The 11,789-nt window shown below is 34.9% G+C and overlaps 3 protein-coding genes across 4 annotated transcripts; 1 reads left to right on the top strand and 2 right to left on the bottom strand.

Annotated features, from left to right (window-relative positions):
- Positions 1-2,107: 2,107 nt before the first annotated feature.
- Positions 2,108-3,663, bottom strand: LOC145975592 (uncharacterized). The gene is made up of 3 exons (XM_083106186.1): positions 3,656-3,663; positions 2,846-3,120; positions 2,108-2,442 (listed from the first exon to the last, which is right to left on the bottom strand). Exons 1-3 carry the CDS (start codon positions 3,661-3,663, stop codon positions 2,216-2,218), a joined length of 510 nt encoding a protein of 169 aa, XP_082962312.1. The 3' UTR covers positions 2,108-2,215.
- On the top strand, positions 3,340-5,812 carry LOC145968740 (uncharacterized). 2 transcript variants are annotated; one of them, XM_083094458.1, is made up of 6 exons: positions 3,340-3,899; positions 4,047-4,348; positions 4,565-4,969; positions 5,038-5,302; positions 5,452-5,523; positions 5,615-5,812. In XM_083094458.1, exons 1-6 carry the CDS (start codon positions 3,884-3,886, stop codon positions 5,626-5,628), a joined length of 1,074 nt encoding a protein of 357 aa, XP_082950584.1. In that variant the 5' UTR covers positions 3,340-3,883; the 3' UTR covers positions 5,629-5,812. The 2 variants fall into 2 exon arrangements, with proteins under 2 accessions (XP_082950584.1, XP_082950574.1); XM_083094448.1 differs by having other exon boundaries at positions 3,353-3,899; positions 5,452-5,812.
- Positions 5,797-11,789, bottom strand: LOC145968753 (aldo-keto reductase 1B). The gene is made up of 5 exons (XM_083094497.1): positions 11,354-11,789; positions 7,188-7,667; positions 6,675-6,881; positions 6,378-6,526; positions 5,797-6,165 (listed from the first exon to the last, which is right to left on the bottom strand). The coding sequence occupies exons 1-5, from the start codon at positions 11,426-11,428 to the stop codon at positions 6,123-6,125; spliced, it is 954 nt and encodes a 317-aa protein (XP_082950623.1). The 5' UTR covers positions 11,429-11,789; the 3' UTR covers positions 5,797-6,122.

The raw sequence follows: 11,789 nt of genomic DNA, 5'->3' as shown, positions 1-11,789 counted from the left end.
AGCAATCAATGTGTGTGTGTGTGTGTGTGTGTGTGTGTGTGTGTGTGTGTGTGTGAGAGAGAGAGAGAGAGAGAGAGAGAGAGAGAGAGAGAGAGAGAGAGAGAAAGAATGTGCACGCGTATACACCATGCACGTTAATATTCTCTCTCTCTCTCTCTCCCCCCCTTATTCTCACTCACTCACTTATTATTTATTCTTACCTTGTAAAGATTCTTTATACTGCTAATAAATAATTGTTACACGTTGATAACAATGAGACGTTTCCCTAACACATATACGTACACTCTGACACACCGTGTTAGACGAAAGCGAAGTTTTTTCTTTTCTTCTATCGTTACTTATGAATTTACTCACGCACTCAATCATTCACGATCGATAAAATTTGCTAACGAATTTATAAACGATTAACGCACTCAATTACTAATCACATACTCGATATAAATTAATTACGAAAAGGACTTAAAGAAAGAAGCGCTAACGCTTAACAGTGTAACGCACGCGGTAACATGTAACAATTATTTATCAGAAGTATGAAGAATCTCTACAAGGTAAGAATAAATAATAAGTGAGTGAGTGAGAATAAGGGAGAGAGAGAGAGAGAAAGAATTAACGTGCATGGTGTATACACGTGCACATTCTCTCTCTCTCTCTCTCTCTCTCTCTCTCTCTCTCTCTCTCTCTCTCTCACACACACACACACACACACACACACACACACACACACACACACACACATTGATTGCTAAATTCATCGCGTATAGCAATCAGCTGAGCGAGCACCTCACGTAATCGTCTATATCGGACAGTGAATCGCGCCGTCCCTACCTCTCATACTCGTTACGTAATTACACACACACACACACACACACACACACACACACACACACACGCACGCACGCACGCACGCACGCACGCACGCACGCACGCACGCACGCACGCACGCACGCACGCACGCACGCACGCACACACATTGATTGCTACATTCATCGCATATAGCAATCAACTGATCGCGGCGAACACCCCACGTAATCGCCTATATCGGACGGTGAATCGCGCCGTCCCTGCCTATCTCTCGTACTCGTTCCGTAATTAGTTAACTATTTTCCCTTAGGGTCAGTTTCACCATCTCCGATTAACTTAATCGGCCGATTAAATTTGTCATCAGAATTGCCAACCACAAGACGTCAATATTAATATTTAATATATTTAATAATACTTTTAATTAATTTTACATACTTATTTAATATTATATGCACGTGGCAATAACAATATTACACACTCACTTAATAGCTGCTAATATGTATAATAAGATGTCTGTGAGTAAAAATTAGTTTGTTTTGTAGTTGGCAATTCTTAAATTTAATCGGCTGATTGAGTTAACCTGAGATGGTGAAACTGACCCTTATAGTTTAAAAAATAAACTCCGGGCAAAATTTTGCAAAAGGATATCGTCTTAGAATCCACTCAAGAATTCGATATTTTAAAGACAAATGTTTATTTAGAATCACCCTGTATATAGAAACAAATGTAGAAATTAAAAAGGTTTTTCTAATAAAACATATTTATATGCATGCATGTTTATATAAAGACCAATTAAATTTATCGAAATGCGCAATTTCCATATATACGAATTAATGCGAATTAACGAATGGAAAATATTTTTATCGCTGGAAAAATAGAGAATATGCTAATGATGGCAAAACAAGTTGCGATGCAAAAATAACATTATGTATGGAAAAATAGATAAGAATAGATACATAAGCAAATTGTACAATAACTTAATAATGAAGTCTAATTATATAAGAAGACAAATATCTCTTCGTATTGTCGTAACATTAAATAATAGTGTAGTCATAAAATCTTGTTCTGTCTAAATTATGAAATAAGTACATATCATCTTGATTTTAATTCATACCTTTGTTACGATTGCAAATCCAGTATCTGCTAATCTGTAAGACTGCAAATGTTGGATATTGGTGTTGAATTATAAATGCTGTCTCGGAACACGGATTCTATCTTGTTTTCGTCAAACTTATCGATTAGTGTTTCCTTAACTGTTAAACTTCTTTCTCTCCACAAACGTAGTTTAAGAAATCAAACAAGTTTCCACAAAATAATTTTATCTTTATTGGAAACATCATATAGATAATAAAAGTCATTATGCGATAAGAGCATGTAAGTTAGTAATAAACACGATGACACAACCGATTGAAATTCAGTTATTATCGAACCAACGTGGCTCGATGACATTGCATTTGACAGGTGGCAAAGAGATCGGCATGTTCGATGGTAACGACGTGGGTAAAAATTCTCCAGGCCATAAATGAAGAGCATCGAAGAACAACAGGCCAATCAAGACACCACGCAATAGAGGTGCAAGAACATTCGACAACCGTGCTTTGCTGGCCTTTTGCGGCCAGATAAACACGAGTCGGGAATCTTCTGTAAAAGAAAAAAAAAGAGTGATACGATTTATTTATTTCCGTCGTACATTTACACTAAAAAAAAATCATTGATAGTAACTCCATTTTATTTTCGCTCGATATCGCGCAAGAGATGTGCTCATATTTGTTTGCTGCAATTATTTTATCTACACATGCGAATGCAAATATTTGCGTGAAGCAAGCAGAATAAAGCTTCATAAAAAATCAACATTAATAAATTTCTGATGGAATGGAAATTCCACTATAAAACCATTGTATGTAAAATGTTCAAGTCAAATTTCGCAATGCTGTTAATTTACAAGGGAGAAAAACAAATGTGACATCTCGAGGTTTATAAGATAACAACTTGGGTTTTTTATTCGCTCGTGATTTAATGATAAAACGCTCGTAAAACATTCCACCTGTATTACGATGAATAATTGACGAGGTGACGCGATGCGGGCAGACGCCAGTCGGTGCACTAAAGATTCCATCGCCAACGTAGATCTTTCTTCTTCGGTAATTAAAGATGCGACCTCGCCTCTGTAATACGCGACACGCGAATTTATCCTTGCAATTCGTGTAGGCGGATCCCGCAAAGGTACTGCCGGTACTTTCTTGAAGGGAAACGCTAGTTACGGTTACCAGAGAGAACCCATCATCGTCCACGTCCCGGCGCGTCGAGTCGTCCAATTTGCTACATAGATGTTAATTTTTTCTAAGATGATATTCTATTCACGTCCATCGTCCTTTTACATAGTTTAAGTAAGTCAAACATGTAGAAACGTTATAGCCGTCTTATGAAAAAAGAAATATGTATACGTAGCGAAATTTGCATATTCCTAATGAAGATAGAATTAAAAATATAAAACATTGCATAAAACGTTGCAACATTAATTGTTTATCATGATACGTTTCATTTTATTATCGAGCAAAATGCTGATTCATGTTCATACTCGTTAAGTCGAATGGCAACATCATGACTTGCTTGGCACGATGCGTGCTCCAGATTTTAATGTCTCGATAATCTTTTGACCTTGCAGAATTTAATTATCGATCGACACACGATCAATACCTATATCGTTCTGCATTTCCGAAGTATACTAACTGCGATTGATAGATAGAAAAGAAACATCGGAGAGAGAATTTGACTGAGGACACGAATGTGTCAGATTTCTTTTGTTTCGTACATTTTCGATCTATTCGATGCATAAAGATCGATCCAGGTTTACTTCGACATCTCACGACTATCGAAATATCAAATTTTTAAAGACGCCTAGCTAATGATCTTATCGGCGGAAGCTGTACATCTCTATCCGAAACTGCCAACTACCCGCTCTCCAGCGGGGTTCACTATTTCCATTTTTTTGTATCCCAATTCGAAAGTTTCAAGTAAAAACAATTCACGAATTCTCAGTAATTTCATCATCATATTTTGAAGCGTAATCCTATTCACCGAAATGTCAGCTAAAATTAGTAAGTAACCTGTTTAACTAACCTTTGGTTTAGAAAAATAAATAAATAGAACAAGAGTAAAAATGAGAAATAAGATATATACTATTGTTCAAGATTTTAATTAATTATTCATTAAATAAAACTGGCACTTCCTGCTCTTTTGTGAAGGTAAAACTTTTGACTCGCCTTTGGTAAACGTCGCCTCAGGAATCGAGGAACGTCGGTGCAACTTGATTGATCGTCGCAGAAATCTTCAAGGCAAGATCACTACGATGGAACGCTCCATCCCGGCATTGATGGCATACAATCTGTGGATGACCGAAAGCCGAGACCATTCCCGAGATACGTCGTACGAGAAAGTGCGCGAAATCGTGAATAAATTATCACCGGAGCCGGATCCCGCTGATAGACTCCTCGCCGAATTGAGGAGCACGGTGGACGACCTTCATCGAGAGACGGCACAGTTGCATGTACGGCACGATTGACAAATTCGACGATAAGAATTCTGGGTAAATTTTGCCAGTGTGCTTTTTTTAGCGCGATAATGATATCGCAATAATTAGCGCGTTATCATCGAACAGAGCCAAAAAAATTGTAAAATTAAGGAAGAAATCACCACAAATTCGTGTGATTACTAAAAATTAGTCGTGACAATTTTATAATTTAATTTTTTCTTGTTAATGCAGGATAAAATCATAGATGCGGATGTAAAATTGGAAGAAACCGGCATGGAGTTGGAATCCTTGGAATTGGCTAACAAGGAAATAGAGGAAAGACTAATAGAATTACGAAATGAAATTACGAGACACAGTACACCTAGTTTGCACTCTATTCACTCCGATGATTTGATATGTTTGAGAAAAATTCGTCAGCTCGCCGAAGAGGAATTGAAGCTGAAGAATTGTATCAAAGAGCTCGAGAATAAGGAAATCATGTATAGACGACAAATGAACAAATTACTGTCCTGCAAGAAATTTCAGCGCGGAAAAATGACGGAAACCGGAAAAAATAGCAAGCTATGTCCGCTGAAAAGTCGCAAACACGAAGCATATATGACAAAAAGAAAATACGTTCTTAAAGATAAGGGACGAGTGAGTAAAAAAAAAATTACGTAAGATTATCTATCCACAATTCTACAATTCCAATTCTTTTGATTTAGAAAGCTTGTTGTTTATGTGCGACGTCAATGACATTAATCGGTTACGAGGAAACATTAAAGGAATCATCTAAAGAGCGCAAAAAATTGTGTCCGCCGCCTTCATGCTGCATCCCGCTGGACAATCGCGCAATTAAATCTCATGGTTGCAAAGTATGTTGCAAATCTTGCCAACGAAAAAACTCTACCACTATATTCAAATCCAAGTCTCCTTATGAATCGACGAATCCTTCTTGCGAATCTCTACATAGTGTCGTTTCAAAAATAGGCACGTATTCGCTTATGTTCTATATCGGCTTATGTTCGACATCGTAAATTTTATCTGGAATATTTTACATAAAATTATTCATAAAAATTTGAATACTTCTTTCGCATTAAAATTGATAAATGCAAAAGTACGTACACATAAATTTTCAGATGTAACACAATCGTTCAAACGAATAATACAATCTTCCGTATCGTGCAACCTCGGCAAGACGTGCAATGAATGTAAGACTTTCGCTGCATGCCAACAAATTAATATCTGCAAATGCCAAGAAAAAAGCATACGCGAATCATCAGTTGCACCCTGTGATTGTAGCGATACACTATTGAACAAGACTCGTCAATCAACCACTTCGGGGACGCTCAGTTTGAGATCGGGAGACAGCGATAGCGACGATGAGTTTTGCGAGTGTTGCACTTGTGGTTGCGAAGCCGAAAATTTATCAATATGATTAATACTTAAATAATTATATCGGTCATAATAATAATAAGTGCTCATTATGCAAAATCTTTATATACTGTGAAAATATCTTTATTTTAACACACAATTACATACACAAGTTTTGCATGATATAATCAATTTAAAAAGACTTGTATATTTTTGCAAAATAATAATATTGAATTTATCAGTTTTCAATACACATAAAGAAAAATTTATATATTATAAATATCATATAAAATAATAATATACCATAAACATAAATGCATAAGCAATAGTACTAATACATAAGCAATAGTATCAATAGAATATGTATTTTAATTTGAAAAATTTAACGAAACACACATGGATATGATATATCTATTTTCAATTTTTACTTGCTCTCTTAAAACGGAATGTTGAAAGGATAATAAGGACTTTCATCTGCACTGAAAATAAAAAAACGTAAAAACATTAATACATAATTTGAGATTTGACACAATTACTAATTCTAATTAATACATTCTATATATACTATATTCTAATATACTCTATATATATATATATATATATACACACTATATAAATACACTCTATATACAAAGATTTAAAATATCTTTATATATCTAATAATGATAAACGAGTAATAACAAGATCTTACCCAAGTAATGGACAAATTCGTCCATTGCAATCGAAGCTGTCAATATATGCAATATCATTGGATGAAAGTTTAAAGTCGAATACTTCCTTGTTTTGAGCAATTCGTAACTTGTTGACTGACTTGGGAATCACAATATGGCCACGATCCAACTATAAACAATTTAATAATTACTTGAATCTCATATTAATAATACCAAATTATCAGTTATATCATAAATATCATAAAATTCTAAAATATAACTTAAAGATTTGTAATTATATTTAATATATTATAATTTATCAGAAAACAATAACATACTTGATAACGTATAAGTATTTGCGCAGGTGTCTTATTGTATTTTTGTCCAAGCTCAATTAATTTCTTATCTTCCAGCAATTTTGGATCGTCCGGCTTGGCCCATGGTCTGTCTGGTGATCCTAGTGGACTGTATGCAGTAATGAGAATGTCCTTTTCTTGGCAAAAAGCTGATAATTTTTTCTGTGTTAGGTATGGATGACATTCAATCTAAAATAATACAAAAATAATTAAATCTATAATAAAGATCATTTTATAAATTTCTTTATTTATATGTAGAGTCTGTAATAAAATATATACATAAAATTTTATAAATTAAACGAATTAACAAAATCTCATTATATATGTTAAATCAAATTCTTTTATTCTTTGAAAATAAAATCCTTTTTTTCGATTTTTATAATTTCAATGTAACATTAGTACAATTATATTGAATTATGTTACACTAAAGATTAATTTCTTTGAGTTTTCTTTAATTATTTCATAAATTTTTTTAAATTATCATTCTTAATTTACCTGGTTTGTAACAGGTTTAACTGATGTATTCTTAAGTAGCCTAGTAATTTGTTCAGAATTGAAATTACTGACTCCAATGTTTTTTGTCAGACCTTTAACTAGCAAACCTTCCATAGCCTTCCATGTATCTACATAATCTACATCACTCAGGATAACGGCACCTTCAGGAGTCGTAGGAAAAAGGGATCCACCTTCCTTATATCCAACTGGCCAATGGATTAAATAAAGATCTATATAATCAAGACCAAAATCAGCTAGAGATTGCTTGATGGCTGGTTCGACCAGATCAGGTCTGTGGAAAGTATTCCACAGTTTACTAGTAATGAACAGATCCTTTCTCTTCACGACACCTTCTGCTATTTTTGCCTGGATAGCAGCACCAACTTCCTTCTCGTTGCCATACACGTGAGCACAATCAATATGTCTGTAGCCGATATCAATAGCATCTTTTACAGCTTGGGTAACTTCACCTGGCTTAGACTGAAATATAGAAAAGTCAAATTAAAATAAATAAAATCTTGGATTATCTTGAAATAAATTCTCTCTAAAGAAAAATTTCTATAGTGGAAATATTTAATATTATTTTTGTGTATTATGCTTTGGGAGAATAAGATAATAACATTATTATATTATAATTAAGGAAATTAATTCACTCTTTTCTTAAATTTTATGAATATATTATAAAAAATGCAAATTATACTTTAATAATAATACACAACGTATATTATTATCACAATGTACGTGTTATTCACACTTAAATTGGCACATGATCAATTATGTAGTTGGTTACATAATATATTTGCATTTATATGCCAACAAATAAAAACGCAATAAAAAAAAAAACAACTGTTAGCATAACATAACTAGTGCAAAAATAGCAAACCGTATCTTATATCACATTGGCGACCGATAATTTTCTATAAAATTTACATTGATATATTTTCCTCGTCTCTTATCTTGCTTAACAACAAGGCCGGAAGATCAAAGATGATATAGGAATATAATAGGTGCTTTCCATTTACATCAAAACTCAGATAAATCTCACTTTTGTCTTTCTTCAACATTCATGTTAAAGAAAGACAGAAGTGAGATTTATCTGAATTTTGATGTAAATGGAAAGCACCTAGTATTTATTCTCTGCTCCTATTGGCGAATATTTTCTGTTCCGCGTATTTATTGGTGAATAGTTTCTATTCCTTATTTATATTGCCTGTTGCCTAGCATGCAAGGGGCTTTAAGATCATGGGTCTGTTCTTTTCAGCTGCACTGCTACACTAGTGCAATAAGTTAGAAAGAGACAAACATACTTTCTTTCACTCTAACTAATTGCACTAGTGCAGCAGTGCAGCTGAAAAGAACAGACCCCATCTTAAGTAAGGTTTGAAAATGTTATATGGCTATTTCATTGGCTGAACAGAATCTTAAGGGCCTGAGCAGAATGGCTGCCTCATAATTTTAAGACTATGTTTTATGCCTTAGGTCTTTGTCTTAGGTAACGCACAATACTGTGTGTTATGTCTCGAGTCTTATGTATACGCGAACGTTTGTAAGAAATAAACGTTCGCGTATACATAAGACTCGAGACATAACACACAGTATTGTGCGTTACCTAAGACAAAGACTTAAGGCATAAAACATAGTCTTAAAATTATAAGGCAGCCATTCTGCTCAGGCCCTAAGACGACCTAAGACCAGAATTAAGACAATCTTGAATATAAAGGGTCGTCTACAATGGCCGTAGCATAAGGTTGTAAAGACCGTAAGCGAAATGAACCAAATCCATTTCCTACGGATTTCGTGTGTTTTACGGCGGTCGCGCATACGCAGTCACGGAAGAATTCTGCATTCTTAATTTTGATTGCGCGTCCGCCGTAGAACATACATCATAGCCGTAGGAAATGGATTTGGTTCATTTCGCTTACGGTCTTTACAACCTTATGCTACGGCCATTGTAGACGACCCTTAGGGCCATCACACACAAAATTGCATAGCTGCATATGCATAGCATAAGACCATATGAACCAATGAGCATCGAGTATTAAATCGCCATATTGACTTACATAACATAATATTCGATGCTCATTGGTCCATATGGTCTTATGTTATGCATATGCAGCTATGCAATTTTGTGTGTGATGGCCTTTAGGGCCTGAGCAGAATGGCTGCCTTAAGATTTTAAGACTATGTTTTATGCCTTAGGTCTTTGTCTTAGGTAACGCACAATACTGTGTGTTATGTCTCGAGTCTTATGTATACGCGAACGTTTGTAAGAAATAAACGTTCGCGTATACATAAGACTCGAGACATAACACACAGTATTGTGCGTTACCTAAGACAAAGACTTAAGGCATAAAACATAGTCTTAAAATTATAAGGCATTCTGCTCAGGCCCTTAAGATCGGACTATGAATTCCGGCCTTAGTTCGTAAACATTGATGATAAGAACCAGAGTTGGGAAGTAACGCGTTAGGCTAATATTACATTTCATACGACAAATTTTTTAAGCACATTGATTGGCTGCGTTTTTAAAGATTTAAAAAATTATTATCCTGCAGCCAATCAATGTGCTTAAAAAATTTGTCGCACGACAAATGTAATATTAGCCTTACTTGTAACGTCGTTACCGTTACCGTTACTTTTTTTCGGTAATGATCGTTACTTTTTTCTGTCTGTAACGGTAACGGTAACGTCGTTACATTTTTACAGTAACGGTAACGAATTTAACCGTTACTTTTATCGTTACTTTAATTCTGTAATTCTGGATAGTATCCCCTTAGTAATTGAAAAATCTATTTCTATTACAAAACAGTTTACAAATATTTTGGAAAATTATATACATGCATGATGTTTTTTCTCTGTATTCATAAATCTAAAATTTCTAAATTACAATAAATGAAAAATTGAATATGAAGAACATCAATGATGGAATAATTTATAATTGTCGAATATATAAAAGTAATAATTATATTTTAAAATCAATTATAATAAATACTATAAAATAATAATTATATTTTAAAATAAATTAATTTAATTTTTGTATCATAAAAAGTAACGAAAAAGTAACGAATCGTTACTTTCTTAGGGTGCCTTTCGTTTCACGCATAAAACGCATAAGCTGCAGAGAAAACTATTCCGTTTCATTTAATGCGCGCATTGATAGCCACAGACTTCTATATATACTAGACTGCTAACTCCTTATATATAAGACGGCTTCGATTTTATGTACAAATCACAGATAGGTATATAAAGGTATTCTATTCTGCGCATGCGCTCTGCGATAACGCATGTTTGTATGTATGTAGAAAGAAGGTTAGAATTGCATATATGACATATATCTATATCGATGGTATCTGCGCATGTACAGAATAAGTCACGTTAGTACATAAAATGTGAGGACATTTTATATAAGCAAAATATGGGGAGTTAGCAGTCTAGTTATATTAGAAGTCTGTGGTTGGACCCGAAGAAGTTAATGCACAGAGCATGCGCAGAGAGTTAATAACCTCGTGTATATACACATGATACATGTGTGTGTCATTTACTTCGATAGCAGCATACTGTTTCACATTAAACGCATCAAAAGTCATTCCGTTTCCAAGACTATATTTGCGCAAGGGCCCTGGCACACAAAAATACGTAAGCAGTAAAACGTAGTCAGTAAGGAAATCGACCAATCGGAATTCTTACGTTTTCTTACGTTTTAATATGGCTGCCTTACTGCTCAATCACGATTGGTCAATTTGCTTACTGACTACGTTTCACTGTTTACGTTTTTTTGTGTACCATGGCCTTAACGAGTTACTTTTCAGGAAAAGTAACGGTAACGGTAACGCGTTACTTTTTTGAAGTAACGTTCCCAACTCTGATAAGAACTACTATTCGAATAATTTCTCATACAGCAAATGTCTCTCTCTCTATGAATTATTCACAAAAAAATTTTACAAGATTCAGGCTACGGTCGGGGAGAGGCTCTGGATGCATTGAAGCGTTTGATTGACCAATCAGGTTAAAAAAATCTTTACTCCTTTTGTCCTGATTGGTCAATGACCGCTTCAAAGCATCCAAAGCGTCTTCCTGACCGCAGCCTCAATCTAACAACGAAAGTACGTATGCCGGTTATCAAAGATGTCCGAATCGCAAAGTAACAAAATATAAGAAATGCTTGCCTTCCAGGTCCCCAAGCCGAAAATTGGTACTTCGTTGCCATTGTAAAACTTCACCTTGGGTGCGTTCAAAACCATTTTTTATGGATATCAACGTCGGTTCTTTCACTTGTCGCTCGTCACTATGCAAAGGCAGTTTGAATGAATCTTGAGCCGTCACAAGAGCGCGACCAATCCTGAACTCCTGAACAATGCTGTGCAATGTAACGGTTGCGCTCGCAGAGATTCTCTTATAAGTGTCCCCACCAAAGAGGATCAGATTAATGGACAAGATCGATTTCACTCTCACAAACACGCATGTCAATGGCATGCACGGCAGATGACAACGTATCTTTCGACTTTACACTCACGTATGAAAGCGAATATATATTCGAAATTATCACTTCCGTGCACGAAACTTCCCAGCACGGTCTTACATACAGGTCTGGAAACTCAGGCC

This window comes from Camponotus vicinus, unplaced genomic scaffold (genome assembly GCF_025532165.1).
Source record: "Camponotus vicinus isolate PSW18456_S1 unplaced genomic scaffold, iyCamVici1.0 SCAF_1, whole genome shotgun sequence".
NCBI classification, from domain to species: Eukaryota; Metazoa; Arthropoda; class Insecta; order Hymenoptera; family Formicidae; genus Camponotus; species Camponotus vicinus.
The sequence above is the reverse complement of the archived record's forward strand: the minus strand, read 5'-3'. Positions and strand labels throughout refer to the sequence as shown.

Excerpts from the sequence above, each read along its gene's own strand:
- LOC145975592 (XM_083106186.1), bottom strand. Across the intron at positions 2,443-2,845 it reads AATTATTCATCGTAATACAG|AAGATTCCCGACTCGTGTTT; the intron begins GTGGAATGTTTT and ends TTTCTTTTACAG.
- LOC145968740 (XM_083094448.1), top strand. Across the intron at positions 4,349-4,564 it reads GAGAGACGGCACAGTTGCAT|GATAAAATCATAGATGCGGA; the intron begins GTACGGCACGAT and ends TTGTTAATGCAG. Across the intron at positions 4,970-5,037 it reads TTCTTAAAGATAAGGGACGA|AAAGCTTGTTGTTTATGTGC; the intron begins GTGAGTAAAAAA and ends CTTTTGATTTAG.
- LOC145968753 (XM_083094497.1), bottom strand. The coding sequence starts at position 11,428 with ATGGTTTTGAACGCACCCAAGGTGAAGTTTTACAATGGCAACGAAGTA. Across the intron at positions 6,882-7,187 it reads TTAAACCTGTTACAAACCAG|ATTGAATGTCATCCATACCT; the intron begins GTAAATTAAGAA and ends GTATTATTTTAG. Across the intron at positions 6,527-6,674 it reads AAATACTTATACGTTATCAA|TTGGATCGTGGCCATATTGT; the intron begins GTATGTTATTGT and ends AATTGTTTATAG.